The sequence below is a fragment of the Schistocerca nitens genome, chromosome 1 (genome assembly GCF_023898315.1).
Source record: "Schistocerca nitens isolate TAMUIC-IGC-003100 chromosome 1, iqSchNite1.1, whole genome shotgun sequence".
NCBI classification, from domain to species: Eukaryota; Metazoa; Arthropoda; class Insecta; order Orthoptera; family Acrididae; genus Schistocerca; species Schistocerca nitens.
The window spans coordinates 1,010,852,627-1,010,866,589 of NC_064614.1; the positions used below are offsets into that span (position 1 = coordinate 1,010,852,627).

Below are 13,963 nucleotides of genomic sequence, written 5' to 3' on the forward strand. Positions count from 1 at the left end.
ATGCTCACTGTTAACAAAAATCTGGAAGTGTTGCTTGTATTTTACTAAAATTTTCAAACGTACTTTCCACCAGAAATTTTCTTGCATCCATGACATATGTGTAACAGGTACTGGAAAATGGTCTCTGACCAAAGCCAGTATCACGATAAAGAAATGTCATTTCTAAAATAACTAAACAAGTACGGCCACATGTAAATCATTTATAATAACTTATTTGCCAAGGTATACTTGTAGTAGTTTTTATCTGTTAGGGTGAAATTATGGTAATGGGTGAATTCCTTTTCTTTCAGGTTGACAATTTTGGATGTAAATGCACCAAAAGCAGCTATAGAAGAATTAGAAGAAGAGAATGAACTCGAAATTGACATGGATGACCAAGACGTATTCGCTATGGATGATAGTGAAGCCCATGAAGATCACATGGCAATTAAACCTCAATCACCGCACAGAATGAAACATCCTATCGCAAATACTTTAGATATTATAATGGAGCGTTTATTTCAGTACATGCACACTGAATGTCATGAACTAAAAGACCCAACACTCCTGAACTGGGAACGAACAAAAAAACTTTATCATGAAATGTTGACAGTATTTGACAAAATGATACTTCCAACTTATGCGTGTCATCATATACAGTTTCTCATGTTCTATCTCTGCAGTTTCAAACAAGCATTAGCCGAGTCTTTTCTTAATTACCTGTGGCAAAAAGTTTGTTCTCCAAATGTTGCACCAGTGATTCGTCAGACAGCTGTCCTGTATATATCCAGCCTACTGGCACGAGCTACGTACATCCCTGTGTCGTAAGTTCATTTACTTCTTTTGTGTTTACTATTACATTATCCGTTAGGTCATGTTGTTAAGCAAGTACAGTTTGTTTTACTATTTCCCTGCAGTAAAATTTAAATGGTATTTAAAATATTTTGACTCACAAGTCACAAAGAATGAGATGAAGAGGTTGGCACCGAAAAGTAAGTTGTGGCGAACTGCATGGGGTGTGAGTGCAGAATGTTAATAACTCATAAGAAATAGTGAACTGAAAACAAATCCTCAGTAGAATTAAAGTAGTTAAGTAAGGACACACTTTGACTGGTTGTAGTATAAAAGTCAATTTTAGGGAGCGTAGAAAGTAATATCTAAAAGAACTGGTGATGCTTAGAGACTGCTGTTTATGATTAAAAGGGAACAGAAATAATTAAATCAGGTGATACAAAATGTACATTAAGTTTGCTGCTCACAGATTGCTGGTATGTTCTTTGCCAGAACACCAGTTCCAGAATTTTCTGTTGTTTCTTGTACCTCATTTTCATACCCTTTTCCTCTACCTCACATTTGCTCACAATACTTAAATTACTTTTCATATAGTTAGAACACAGTCTCAGCATATTTCTTTAGTTTTCATTTTATCATTCAGTCTTTTATCTTGCTCTGTAATATGTTGTCTTTCACTTTCAAATTTTTAAAGAATCTGAGTAAGACATTTTGGTTTCTGTTCTGCAGGAAATGTCTATCCAAAAATGTAAAAATATTTTAGATATCTTCGTATGTGCTACATCTATTTTTCACAATACAGTCACTTGGTGAATTTAAAGTGTCTAAATTTGAGAATATATCATGTACTTAACATAAAATTTTGAATGACACACGTGTACAGTGCACAGTTTAAGGTCTTGGAAACAAGGTTCTTTCCTCACTAATATGAGCATACTACTTCACATTTTTCACTCATGCTGGCTTAAAGTGTAATGTTTGTTGTTGTGGTCTTCAGTCCTGAGACTGGTTTGATGCAGCTCTCCATGCTACTCTACCCTGTGCAAGCTTTTTCATCTCCCAGTACTTACTGCAACCTACATCCTTCTGAATCTGCTTAATGTATTCATCTCTTGGTCTTCCTATACGATTTTTACCCTCCACGCTGCCCACCAATGCTAAATTTGTGATCCCTTGATGCCTCAGAACATGCCCTACCAACCAGTCCCTTCTTCTTGTCAAGTTTTGCCACAAACTCCTCTTTTCCCCAATTATATTCAATACTTCATCATTAGTTATGTGATCTACCCATCTAATCTTCAGCATTCTTCTGTAGCACCACATTTCAAAAGTTTCTATTCTCTTCTTGTCCAAACTATTTATCGTCCATGTTTCACTTCCATACATGGCTACACTCCATACAAATACTTTCAGAAACGACTTCCTGACACTTAAATCTATACTCGATGTTAACAAATTCCTCTTCTTCAGAAACGCTTTCCTTGCCATTGCCAGTCTACATTTTATATCCTCTCTACTTCGACCATCTAACAACCCTACAACAACAAAGGTCAAAATTTAATAATGATGATGGTGTTGCTCACACTGCAAAATACTGCATTTTTGGGCAGGTGTCATTAGAGCTTAGTTAATAAAGTCATTTCATGTAATAATGAAGAAACTAGGCACTCATCTTTTTGTGTTTCCCACGCTGGTCTAGTTGTATAATCATGGCTCAATCGTCGAAAATCTAGGTGGTGATGATTCCAAGCTCGGATGCAAAGAGGCCTAGGTTTTATTCTGCTATATTCAAAAGTTTGTAGAAGCGCTTCACAAACCATTCTTGAAGATTAAACCTTTCAAAGTTAGCACAATGGAGATGTAAAAAAAAAAAAAATAATCAGCACTCTGAAAGTTACACTTCCTTTTTATTGCAGTATCATATAACACACAAAACATCACATCACAATACAAAACATACTTGAAAACGTCTTCCTCACTGTTAAAGTTCACATTTTATAAGCTGACTACAATACGCATCTTTTCAACATGACGTCCAAGACTTGCCTTTCTCGAGGTCCGACTCTAACTAACTAATAATCACTTACGCTCCCAAAAATTCAGAGTTACAAGTATGTCAAAGATCATAGTGACAAAAGAAAGAATACACATAAGAATAATATCATTGCAATACAAACATATCGATGTATCAAAGTACCTCTACATTGATGAAATCAAGTCTGAATGTTGTCTCAGAAATATGTCAACTACTTTACAGAAACACAGTAGAATATTGCTGGTATTGAAAGGTTGAGTTGAGGTGCCATAATGGTTACGTAATTCAAGTACCATTACAACCATCATCAGTTATTTTGCTCCCCAAATAGCAAAACTCATTTACTACTTGAAGCATCTCATTTCCTAATCGAATTCCCTCAACATCACCCGACTTAATCCGACTACATTCCATGATCTTCGTTTTGCTTTTGTTGATGTTTTTAAAAGTTGTGTGTTGCCTGTTAGTGTCATATCTTAACTCAAACAATGAGTATCTTAAAGTTGTTAACTCCTTTGTGTGCCTATATGTTCAGACAAAAGTGTTTTTGCGATGGTTATATGAGAGATGTATTATGAGCAAGGTGAAGCAATGATTTATTTATGCTTTTTCAACCAAAGTATATTATTTGCCACTTAAAGGGAGATTTAAAAAGTATGTTATCGAGTTTGTGAAATACATTGATGGCAATTGAAATCATGTCAGAGGTAGCAAACAGTAAATTGACACGATATATGGATGTGCAAATTATTAGCATTTCAGTGCTGCTGCACAAAATAGATAAGAGTAATGCCATCCACATTCTGAATTGTAGCAGGCGTCAAGATGTCTGGTGTAATTAGGTACCATACTACAGGTTGCAGTTTGATTAGCAGGGCTGCCAGTTGCTTTACGCGGGTGGATATTCACTGATAGATCATAGAAGTAGAAGAGAAATTTGTTTGTTCGTTCTATCTGGTACAGTGTGGCTTCTGTATTTTCACTGAGTCAGCAGTGTTACAAGCTTGACTGCGGCATTGAGGCTTGTATGTGTGTTTACCTACAGTACTGTGTGCCCTGGCAGTGATTCTTGCTGTCTTATCACAGCATGCTTCTTGTTTCTTGCAAAAGAATGCCTTGCCATCTCCCTTCTTCTTGTCAGCGTGCAGTGACATTTCCTGTCAACTCTAGCATAGATTTCAACCGCCATTAGGAGGCTCAGTGGCACAACAGTATTATAAAGATTACTCAGCGAGTTTCTCCTTCATTAATCTAATTTGACTCTGTGTAGGAAGACATTGTTATGCCATGTGTGAAAAGAAGAATTGTCTACCAGCATATGTGGTGCTTAGACCTATATAACAACACAGGAAATTTCATTAGTTTTCAAATTTACGTTGTCATGACACACCATGGTCAAGTGGTAGGTGTAGGTGTGTGTATGTGCATAGCTACTTAATGAAACAAATTGCTATGTTTCTTATGTCAGTGGCCAGTTCAGCAAGGAATAAAAGATATATCCATCGTATTTGTTGCATTATTGCGAATGTGTCAATTGAGTTAATCCTGATTGACTACGTGTCATTTCTTTAGAGCTATCATCCTGTATAGGCAGATTGTGAAGTCGTCATTGTTGCTGCTGCTCTATCGAAGGTACTATCCAGGATGTGAAATTGTTGTCCCTGATATAGCCAATGAAACTTTGCATCCAGAAGTAAGTAAATAAAAATACTTTCTTCAAATCAACCGTTGGTTGCGAAAGCTTGAATTTTGTGTGTATGTTTGTGTTTGTTTGTGTGTCTATCAACCTGCCAGCGCTTTCGTTTGGTAAGTCACATCATCTTTGTTTTTAAAATACTTTCTTCATTATATAAATAAAAGTCTTGTAGAAAATGAAAAAGAGATGATCGTCAGTTTTCAGTGGAATTAACAGTAAGGTCGTCAGTGTTGAGTGCAAGTGGATAGAGAAGAGTATTTCAAAGGCCTCTGTGAAGGGGAGGAATTGTCTGATCACATTGTAGGAAGAGAAATTGGAATTGATATGGAAGATACAGGGGATCCAGTATTAGTCAGACTTTTAATAGAACTTTGTAAGACTTGTGATCAAACAAAGCAGGACGGATAGATAACATTCCTTGGGAATTTCTGAAATCATTGGGGGAGTGGCAGCCGTGCAGCCATTCAAGTTGAGTGTGGGATCAAAGAGTCGGGAGACATATAATCAGACTTTCGGGAGGGGGGGGGGGGGACACCATCCACACAATCCTAAAGATAGCATGGGCGGGCAAGTGCAAGGACTATCATAGTCAGATTAATGGCTCTTACATCCATATTACTAACAATTATATATACAGGGTGTATACGACCCGGGAGATCCGGGAAAAACCTGGGAATTTTTTTCATCCAGTAGAAAACCCGGGATATTTTTAGAATTCCGGGAATTTTTCATTGTTTTAGTTTTCAGTTCAATTTTTGTAATTTTGGCTGGTAAGAACCGATGCTGTAACAAAGGATATTACTGTATCCCGCTTCTGCAGAGTAATACTTCAACAATAAAACATAAACGAGAGAAAAAAAACGAAAATAACTTAAATTGCAAAGGAAATGCGCCATATACAACAACGACACACAACGCTCATGCAAGCGTCTGCCAACAGCAAAATGTGTCAAAGGGTTTTATATTAGATTGGTTTTAGCAGTTACGAGCAGGCTCATGCGCATTCACAGTTGAGTTGTAGATTCTCCCGCTTCTGGCTACAGGAATGTGGCTGTTGGCTGTGCAAGCAGAGCAAGCAGCTAGATGCTATTACCGAGCGAGGTGGCGCAGTGGTTAGCACACTGGACTCGCATTCGGGAGGACGACGGTTCAATCCCGTCTCCGGCCATCCTGATTTAGGTTTTCCGTGATTTCCCTAAATCGCTTCAGGCAAATGCCAGGATGGTTCCTGTGACAGGGCACGGCCGATTTCCTTCCCCATCCTTTCCTCACCCGAGCTTGCGCTCCGTCTCTAATGACCTCGTTGTCGACGGGACGTTAAACACTAATCTCCTCCTCCCCCCCCCCCCCCCCCCTAGATGCTATCGGGAAAAGGGGGCGCCAAATTCATATTCTTGAGGGAAAAAACTTGTTGCATAAAGCGCCTGGCATCCAGCGCAATTTTGTCTATCGATTATTCGTATGATTTTGAAATGCTTCCCTCTTGGTTTTTGAACATTTTTGAACACATTCTAAGTTGATTTCTGAATTAATCATAAGTTGACTTTTGAATGCATGCATAGTGTACGTGATGTTTCTGTCGGGAGAATCCTCGTCGCATCTAGAAATAAACTTTCCGCAGACAAAAGGGGACCGGGCTATACGAGCTGAGGGAGTAAAGCCGAACGGATGAATGCCAATTGCTGTCTGATTATGTGGTTGATTGGGTTTGCGAATGATCAGCATTGTTATTACTAGCGACATCCATAGATTCAGACTACCAGAATGGAAATAAACAACTGACAGGAATAACAGGTGAGAAAGATTACGTATTATCTTCACGGTGTACCCAAGAAAATGAAAGTTTGACAAAGTTTTTGGCCAGATCGCTACACTTGTAAGGACCAGTAGTACAGTCCCCGGCTAGCAGCCGCGTTAAGTTCTATTCTGGGAGTAACGTGGAAAACGTGTTGATCGAACGTGTAATAATGCCTAACCAGAAAAGAATCGCGGGATAACTAAATCTGTGATTCTGGCAGGGTAAATGAAGTTAATTGGTGAACAAATTTTGACAATGGCAGCAATAGCTACAGAATTGGTGATGACAAGATTGTAAGAACGAGGAAGGAGAAGAAACGGGGACATCACACAAATTATGGAAGAATAAGATGATTCCAAATTTATATAAAAATTTCGTAATACTTCTTTTCGATCTCATGCTTGAGAAGCTGGTGCGTATGAATGAAATGTGAAACTACTTCCTAACATAAAGCTTTTTGCTTGTAGTAGGCCTAATAGGCATTTGTTATTGGTACTTCGTGGATTATATTCTGTCGTGTTATAAAAATGGCCATTTGTGGCAAAACACTCTCGTTTATTTGGTGTGTTACAAAATTGCTACCATATTAGAAAGGCCTATTTTACATCTTGGGTTGTCGGGTGTTCTGCCGGATATCAGCGTCGTACTTGCACGATATTTCGGTCACGTAGCTCGTAACCTTCATCAGGTGCGACCTGAGACTGCTCCTCGAGTGGACCTGGTCCAGTATTTATGCCTATGGCCTTCCCCCTCCACCAACGGCTGCAGGCGCTTTCTCTGTGGTCCGCGCCCATTCCCTGCGACCTGCTGGAGCGTTGCTGCTCCGTTTTCCGTCCGTTGCGGTTCTAGGTGTTCCCTCTGCGGTCCGCGCCCACCAACCCCGCTCCTGGGGGTTTCATCTACGGTCTGGGGTACCAAGCGTTCCCCCTGCGGTCCGCGCCCACTCACCACGACCTGTTGGAGTGTTGCCGCTCCGTTTTTCGTCCACTGCGGCTCTGGATGTTCCCTCTGCGGTCTGCGCCCACCAGTCCCACTTCTGGCTGTTCCATCTTCGGTCTGGTGCTCCTGGCAGTCCGTCAGGGGCTCGTTTTCCATCTCCATGTCTCTGGTTCTTCTGTTTGTGCAGTGTTGCAGCTGGCCCCGTTGCTCCTTTAACAATTCCAGAGCCGGATCCCAGGCTCCGCTTAGCTGGTACCCTGTGTCACGGTTCATAAGATCGTCAGCCATTTTAATTTCTATCGATTCTCTTATAACACTGTCCCAAAATCTGGGTGTTTGTGCTAGAATCCTGGTATCCTCATACTTCATGGCATGATCTAGTTCTAGACAGTGTTCAGCAATGGCTGACTTAGTCACCCGTCTTAATCTAGTGTGCCTCTGATGTTCTTTGCACCTGATCTCCACAGTTCTTGTCGTCTGGCCAATGTAGGACCTGCCACATTGACAAGGTATATTGTAAATCCCTGGTTTTCGTAACCCCAGGTCGTCTTTGACACTCCCCAGCAGTCCCCCAATCTTGTTGGATGGACAGAAAACACACTTGATATTGTGTTTACGGAGGATCCTACTGATTCTGGCAGAAATAGAGCCAGCATAGGGCAGATATTCCACCTTCTTTGTTTCATTTGGTCTACTTCAGGAACCTGTGGTATGGTGGCTGGTTGGAGTGCCCTCTCAATTTGTCTGTCCGTGTATCCATTCTTGGAGAAAACTGTTTTGAGACGTTCTATCTCTATAGGTAGATTCTCTTGGTCTGACAGGGCATGTGCTCTGTGGACCAAAGTCTTCAGAACCCCATTCTTCTGTGCAGGGTGGTGACAGCTGCTGGCTGGCAGATATAAATCAGTGTGTGTTGGTTTTCGGTACACACTGTGGCCAATTGATCCATCTGCTTTCCTCTGGACTAGTACATCCAGAAATGGCAGCTGGCCATTCTTCTCCAGTTCCATGGTGAACTTGATATAAGGGTGGTATGAGTTAAGATGTTCAAGAAACTCATTGAGCCTGCCCATCCCATGTGGCCGGATCACGAAGGTGTCATCCACATACCTATGTGGATGACACCTTCGTGATCTGGTCACATGGGATGGACAGGCTCAATGAGTTTCTTGAACATCTTAACTCATGCCACCCTAATATCACGTTCACCATGGAACTGGAGAAGAAGGGCCAGCTGCCATTTCTGGATGTACTAGTCCAGAGGAAAGCAGATGGATCAATTGGCCACAGTGTGTACCGAAAACCAACACACACTGATTTATATCTGCCAGCCAGCAGCTGTCACCACCCTGCACAGAAGAATGGGGTTCTGAAGACTTTGGTCCACAGAGCACATGCCCTGTCAGACCAAGAGAATCTACCTATAGAGATAGAACGTCTCAAAGCAGTTTTCTCCAAGAATGGATACACGGACAGACAAATTGAGAGGGCACTCCAACCAGCTACCATACCACAGGTTCCTGAAGAAGACCAAGATGAAACAAAGAAGGTGGCATATCTGCCCTATGCTGGCTCTATTTCTGCCAGAATCAGTAGGATCCTCCGTAAACACAATATCAAGTGTGTTTTCTGTCCATCCAACAAGATTGGGGGACTGCTGGGGAGTGTCAAAGACGACCTGGGGTTACGAAAACCAGGGATTTACAATATACCTTGTCAATGTGGCAGGTCCTACATTGGCCAGACGACAAGAACTGTGGAGATCAGGTGCAAAGAACATCAGAGGCACACTAGATTAAGACGGGTGACTAAGTCAGCCATTGCTGAACACTGTCTAGAACTAGATCATGCCATGAAGTATGAGGATACCAGGATTCTAGCACAAACACCCAGATTTTGGGACAGTGTTACAAGAGAATCGATAGAAATTAAAATGGCTGACGATCTTATGAACCGTGACACAGGGTACCAGCTAAGCAGAGCCTGGGTTCCGGCTCTGGAATTGTTAAAGGAGCAACGGGGCCAGCTGCAACACTGCACAAACAGAAGAACCAGAGACATGGAGATGGAAAACGAGCCCCTGACGGACTGCCAGGAGCACCAGACCGAAGATGGAACAGCCAGAAGTGGGACTGGTGGGCGCAGACCGCAGAGGGAACATCCAGAGCCGCAGTGGACAAAAAACGGAGCGGCAACACTCCAACAGGTCGTGGTGAGCGGGCGCGGACCGCAGGGGGAACGCTTGGTACCCCAGACCATAGATGAAACCCCCAGGAGCGGGGTTGGTGGGCGCGGACCGCAGAGGGAACACCTAGAACCGCAGCGGACGGAAAACGGAGCAGCCACGCTCCAGCAGGTCGCAGGGAATGGGCGCGGACCACAGAGGAAGCGCCTGCAGCCGTTGGTGGAGGGGGAAGGCCATAGGCATAAATACTGGACCAGGTCCACTCGAGGAGCAGTCTCAGGTCGCACCTGATGAAGGTTACGAGCTACGTGACCGAAATATCGTGCAAGTACGACGCTGATATCCGGCAGAACACCCGACAACCCAAGATGTCATTAGATCGCCGGGAAAGCCTGAAGAGTTACAAGGCCTATTTTGTTTTATCTATTAGACAGTGACAAAATAGACGAAATCAGATCGAGAAACATCAGACTTGGGTATTATTTGTATTAACAGCTTTTTCAGTATTAGATAATGACATTTCGATTTTTCATGTAGCAAAACGTTTGATGAACTTTGATGAGGTAATAGATTCGTTCGGAGAAAGGAAAGCATGCCATGTAAAGCTGTAGCAAGATTAGAGAGAAAAAATACTAGGAGCTAAGGTTTGAAGAAATGTGTTATTTCTTGCTTATCTCTTGTCAGTATTGGTTTCATATATCCTCTATTTAATTTTATGCCACACAAAACAGCAAGATATTAACTAATAGGAAATAAAGAGTTCAATTTTCTGAAGAGTTATTGTCCAATCTATAACAAATAATCCCATCCGCTATTAATTGCGAGATTTTTTTAAAGAGGGCCAGGCTGTCAAACCGGCCAACTGGGAGAAGGAGAGGCACCACAGGACATTTCAGTTTCCATTCTCCTGAATATAGTTTGGACGTGCAGTAGAAAAATGCTTCATGAAGAGGCGTGTCACTGCACTTTGGCACACTTAAGACCAAATAATATGTCTCACATTTCCTCGAATACATGTGTTTTATGTTTCGGACTTTTCAGAATGATGTGCGCTACAAGATGAACATATTTTGAAAATCCGATTTTTTTAGTTTTGACCCGGTTCGCAAACGTAGATCCGGGGCTGATGCGCAGAGCAGTCTGAGTTGTAGTGGGTAGTCTCCACATGACCCGTGTTTACATTTAGTGATTTTGCTGTTTCCCCTTCGTTTACTCTCACGTCAAGTGAAAACAAAATGGATATCTGTGGCCAGGAGCTATCAAGTGAATTAAAACACATTCACATAATTACGGAAGGCTAAAATATGTCATTAGTTTCAGATTTTATATTATTTCCACCTTTCTGAGAGTCGAGCATTAATCGCCTTGCAGAACAATGAAGTTATTTTTGTCTGTTTCCCAAAGAAATTTGACTTTTATTAACCTTTTCCGCAGAGGCAGTCAATGTATTTGAAACGAAATGTTTAATTCCACAGTAATGGCTAGTTTCAACTGTTCGCTGCATTTCAAGTGCACGTTTTGATTTTCTAGCATGTATGGCATTATGCCATAATAAAGAACCGAACATGATATAATACAGTATTGGTGCTCCAAGAAAATTTACATCTCCAAAGCCACACTGAAAAGCTTAATATCAGCTCGAGGTCTACTTCAGTGAGAATCTGGACATACGAATGTGCCCTTTAAGTATGCACTTTAAATGTGCACATTTTAATATGGTTCAAAATTCTGATACTCTTGCAGTATCCTCTGATGTCATGTTTCTTTTATGACATAATGTGTGATCTTTCAATGTTTTATACGTACGTACATACGGGCTTCGTACGTTGTGATAGTTAACCAAGCGCAATGCCGCCTGTTACCTGCGCTCTCTGGCAACTGTGGAAATGAACCTATTTCTAACAGGTAGCGGGAAAATATTGCGAATAGTGGTTTGAAAAGTGTTACTTTCAAAGTAAATATCCTTTTATGTAAGTTGAACTAAGTGCAAGAATGTACCATGAATTTATTAAATCACAGAGTGTTTGACTCTCATTTAAAAATCAACTCTTTGACAACGAGCCATTTAGACAAATTTCGAACCCTAAAGATCAGACATTTATGTCATTATTAAAAATTTTACTGGCACATTTGTGTGATATATCTTAAAGTGTAACACGCGCAAAAAAGATCAACAGCATATGCAAAAGCATAGCTTCTCTTGCAGCTTGAGAACAATATTATATGTGAAAGCTTTGCTTTTCTTGTAGCAACACTATGTATATTAATTTAAGCTATTAACTTTCCTGTTTGTGTGTTCGTGTTACTTAACAGTGATGTTACTGTTGGCTGACTACATCACGTGTCCTATGCTCTGAATATCCGCTGTTATCGGCTGGCGAGATCACATGACATGAGCTACGAACCGCTTACAAAAGTGCATCGAAGTTTCGTTTGCTAAAGTGCCGGGAAATTGTACGCCTGTGTATAAAACCATAACCATTCAAAGGATTGATAAAGGAAAATATACTGTCACCCAGGAGAAAGTGTATTTTTAACCGGGAAATCCGGGATTTTTTTTCCTTGTCCGCGTATACACCCTGATATAGAAGAATGGAAAAGAAAATTGAGGATCTGTTTGCCGACTATCAGTATACACTCCTGGAAATGGAAAAAAGAACACATTGACATCGGTGTGTCAGACCCACCATACTTGCTCCGGACACTGCGAGAGGGCTGTACAAGCAATGATCACACGCACGGCACAGCGGACACACCAGGAACCGCGGTGTTGGCCGTCGAATGGCGCTAGCTGCGCAGCATTTGTGCACCGCCGCCGTCAGTGTCAGCCAGTTTGCCGTGGCATACGGAGCTCCATCGCAGTCTTTAACACTGGTAGCATGCCGCGACAGCGTGGACGTGAACCGTATGTGCAGTTGACGGACTTTGAGCGAGGGCGTATAGTGGGCATGCCGGAGGCCAGGTGGACGTACCGCGGAATTGCTCAACACGTGGGGCGTGAGGTCTCCACAGTACATCGACGTTGTCGCCAGTGGTCGGCGGAAGGTGCACGTGCCCGTCGACCTGGGACTGGACCGCAGCGAAGCACGGATGCACGCCAAGACCGTAGGATCCTACGCAGTGCCGTAGGGGACCACACCGCCACTTCCCGGCAAATTAGGGACACTGTTGCTCCTGGGGTATCGGCGAGGACCATTCGCAACCGTCTCCATGAAGCTGGGCTACGGTCCCGCACACCGTTAGGCCGTCTTCCGCTCACGCCCCAACATCGTGCAGCCCGCCTCCAGTGGTGTCGCGACAGGCGTGAATGGAGGGACGAATGGAGACGTGTCGTCTTCAGCGATGAGAGTCGCTTCTGCCTTGGTGCCAATGATGGTCGTATGCGTGTTTGGCGCCGTGCAGGTGAGCGCCACAATCAGGACTGCATACGACCGAGGCACACAGGGCCAACACCCGGCATCATGGTGTGGGGAGCGATCTCCTACACTGGCCGTACACCACTGGTGATCATCGAGGGGACACTGAATAGCGCACGGTACATCCAAACCGTCATCGAACCCATCGTTCTACCATTCCTAGACCGGCAAGGGAACTTGCTGTTCCAACAGGACAATGCACGTCCGCATGTATCCCGTGCCACCCATCGTGCTCTAGAAGGTGTAAGTCAACTACCCTGGCCAGCAAGATCTCCGGATCTGTCCCCCATTGAGCATGTTTGGGACTGGATGAAGCGTCGTCTCACGCGGTCTGCACGTCCGGCACGAACGGTGGTCCAACTGAGGCGCCAGGTGGAAATGGCATGGCAAGCCGTTCCACAGGACTACATCCAGCATCTCTACGATCGTCTCCATGGGAGAATAGCAGCCTGCATTGCTGCGAAAGGTGGATATACACTGTACTAGTGCCGACATTGTGCATGCTCTGTTGCCTGTGTCTATGTGCCTGTGGTTCTGTCAGTGTGATCATGTGATGTATCTGACCCCAGGAATGTGTCAATAAAGTTTCCCCTTCCTGGGACAATGAATTCACGGTGTTCTTATTTCAATTTCCAGGAGTGTAGTTTTGGAAAGCCAGAGAAGCAGCTTGGACATTGAGATTGATCATGGAAACAAGACATAAGAAAACTCAAGACAAGTTAATAGGATTTGTTGACCTGGAAAAAGTGTTTGACAGTGTGAAATGGAGCAACATGTTTGAAACTCTGAGTAAACTGGAAATAAACTATAGGAAAAGACTGATGATGTACAATATGTTCAAGAACCAAGAGGGAATAATAATTAGTATGGAAGATAGAGAACAAAGTGCTCAGATTAAAAAGACCGTAAACAGGGATGTAGTATTTTGCCCCTGCTGTTCAATCTGTACGCTGAAGAAGCAATAAAAGAAAGATCTGAGTGGGATAAAAATTTAGGGTGAAAGGGAACTGGTCAGATTGGCTGATGGCATTGATATCCTCAGAGAAAGTGAAGACTAGGTACTGGTAGTGTTGAATAGAATGAACAACCTATTGAGTACCAAATGTGGATTGAGAGTAAATCG

General features: G+C 42.7%; 1 protein-coding gene across 1 annotated transcript in view; it reads left to right on the forward strand.

Annotated features, from left to right (window-relative positions):
* Positions 1 to 13,963, forward strand: part of LOC126195724 (RNA polymerase I-specific transcription initiation factor RRN3) — a 56,850-nt gene that overhangs the window by 28,547 nt on the left and 14,340 nt on the right. The window contains exon 7 of the mRNA XM_049934356.1: positions 291 to 803. Coding sequence (XP_049790313.1) covers positions 291 to 803 — 513 coding nt within the window. The remainder of the gene's footprint in view (positions 1 to 290; positions 804 to 13,963) is intronic.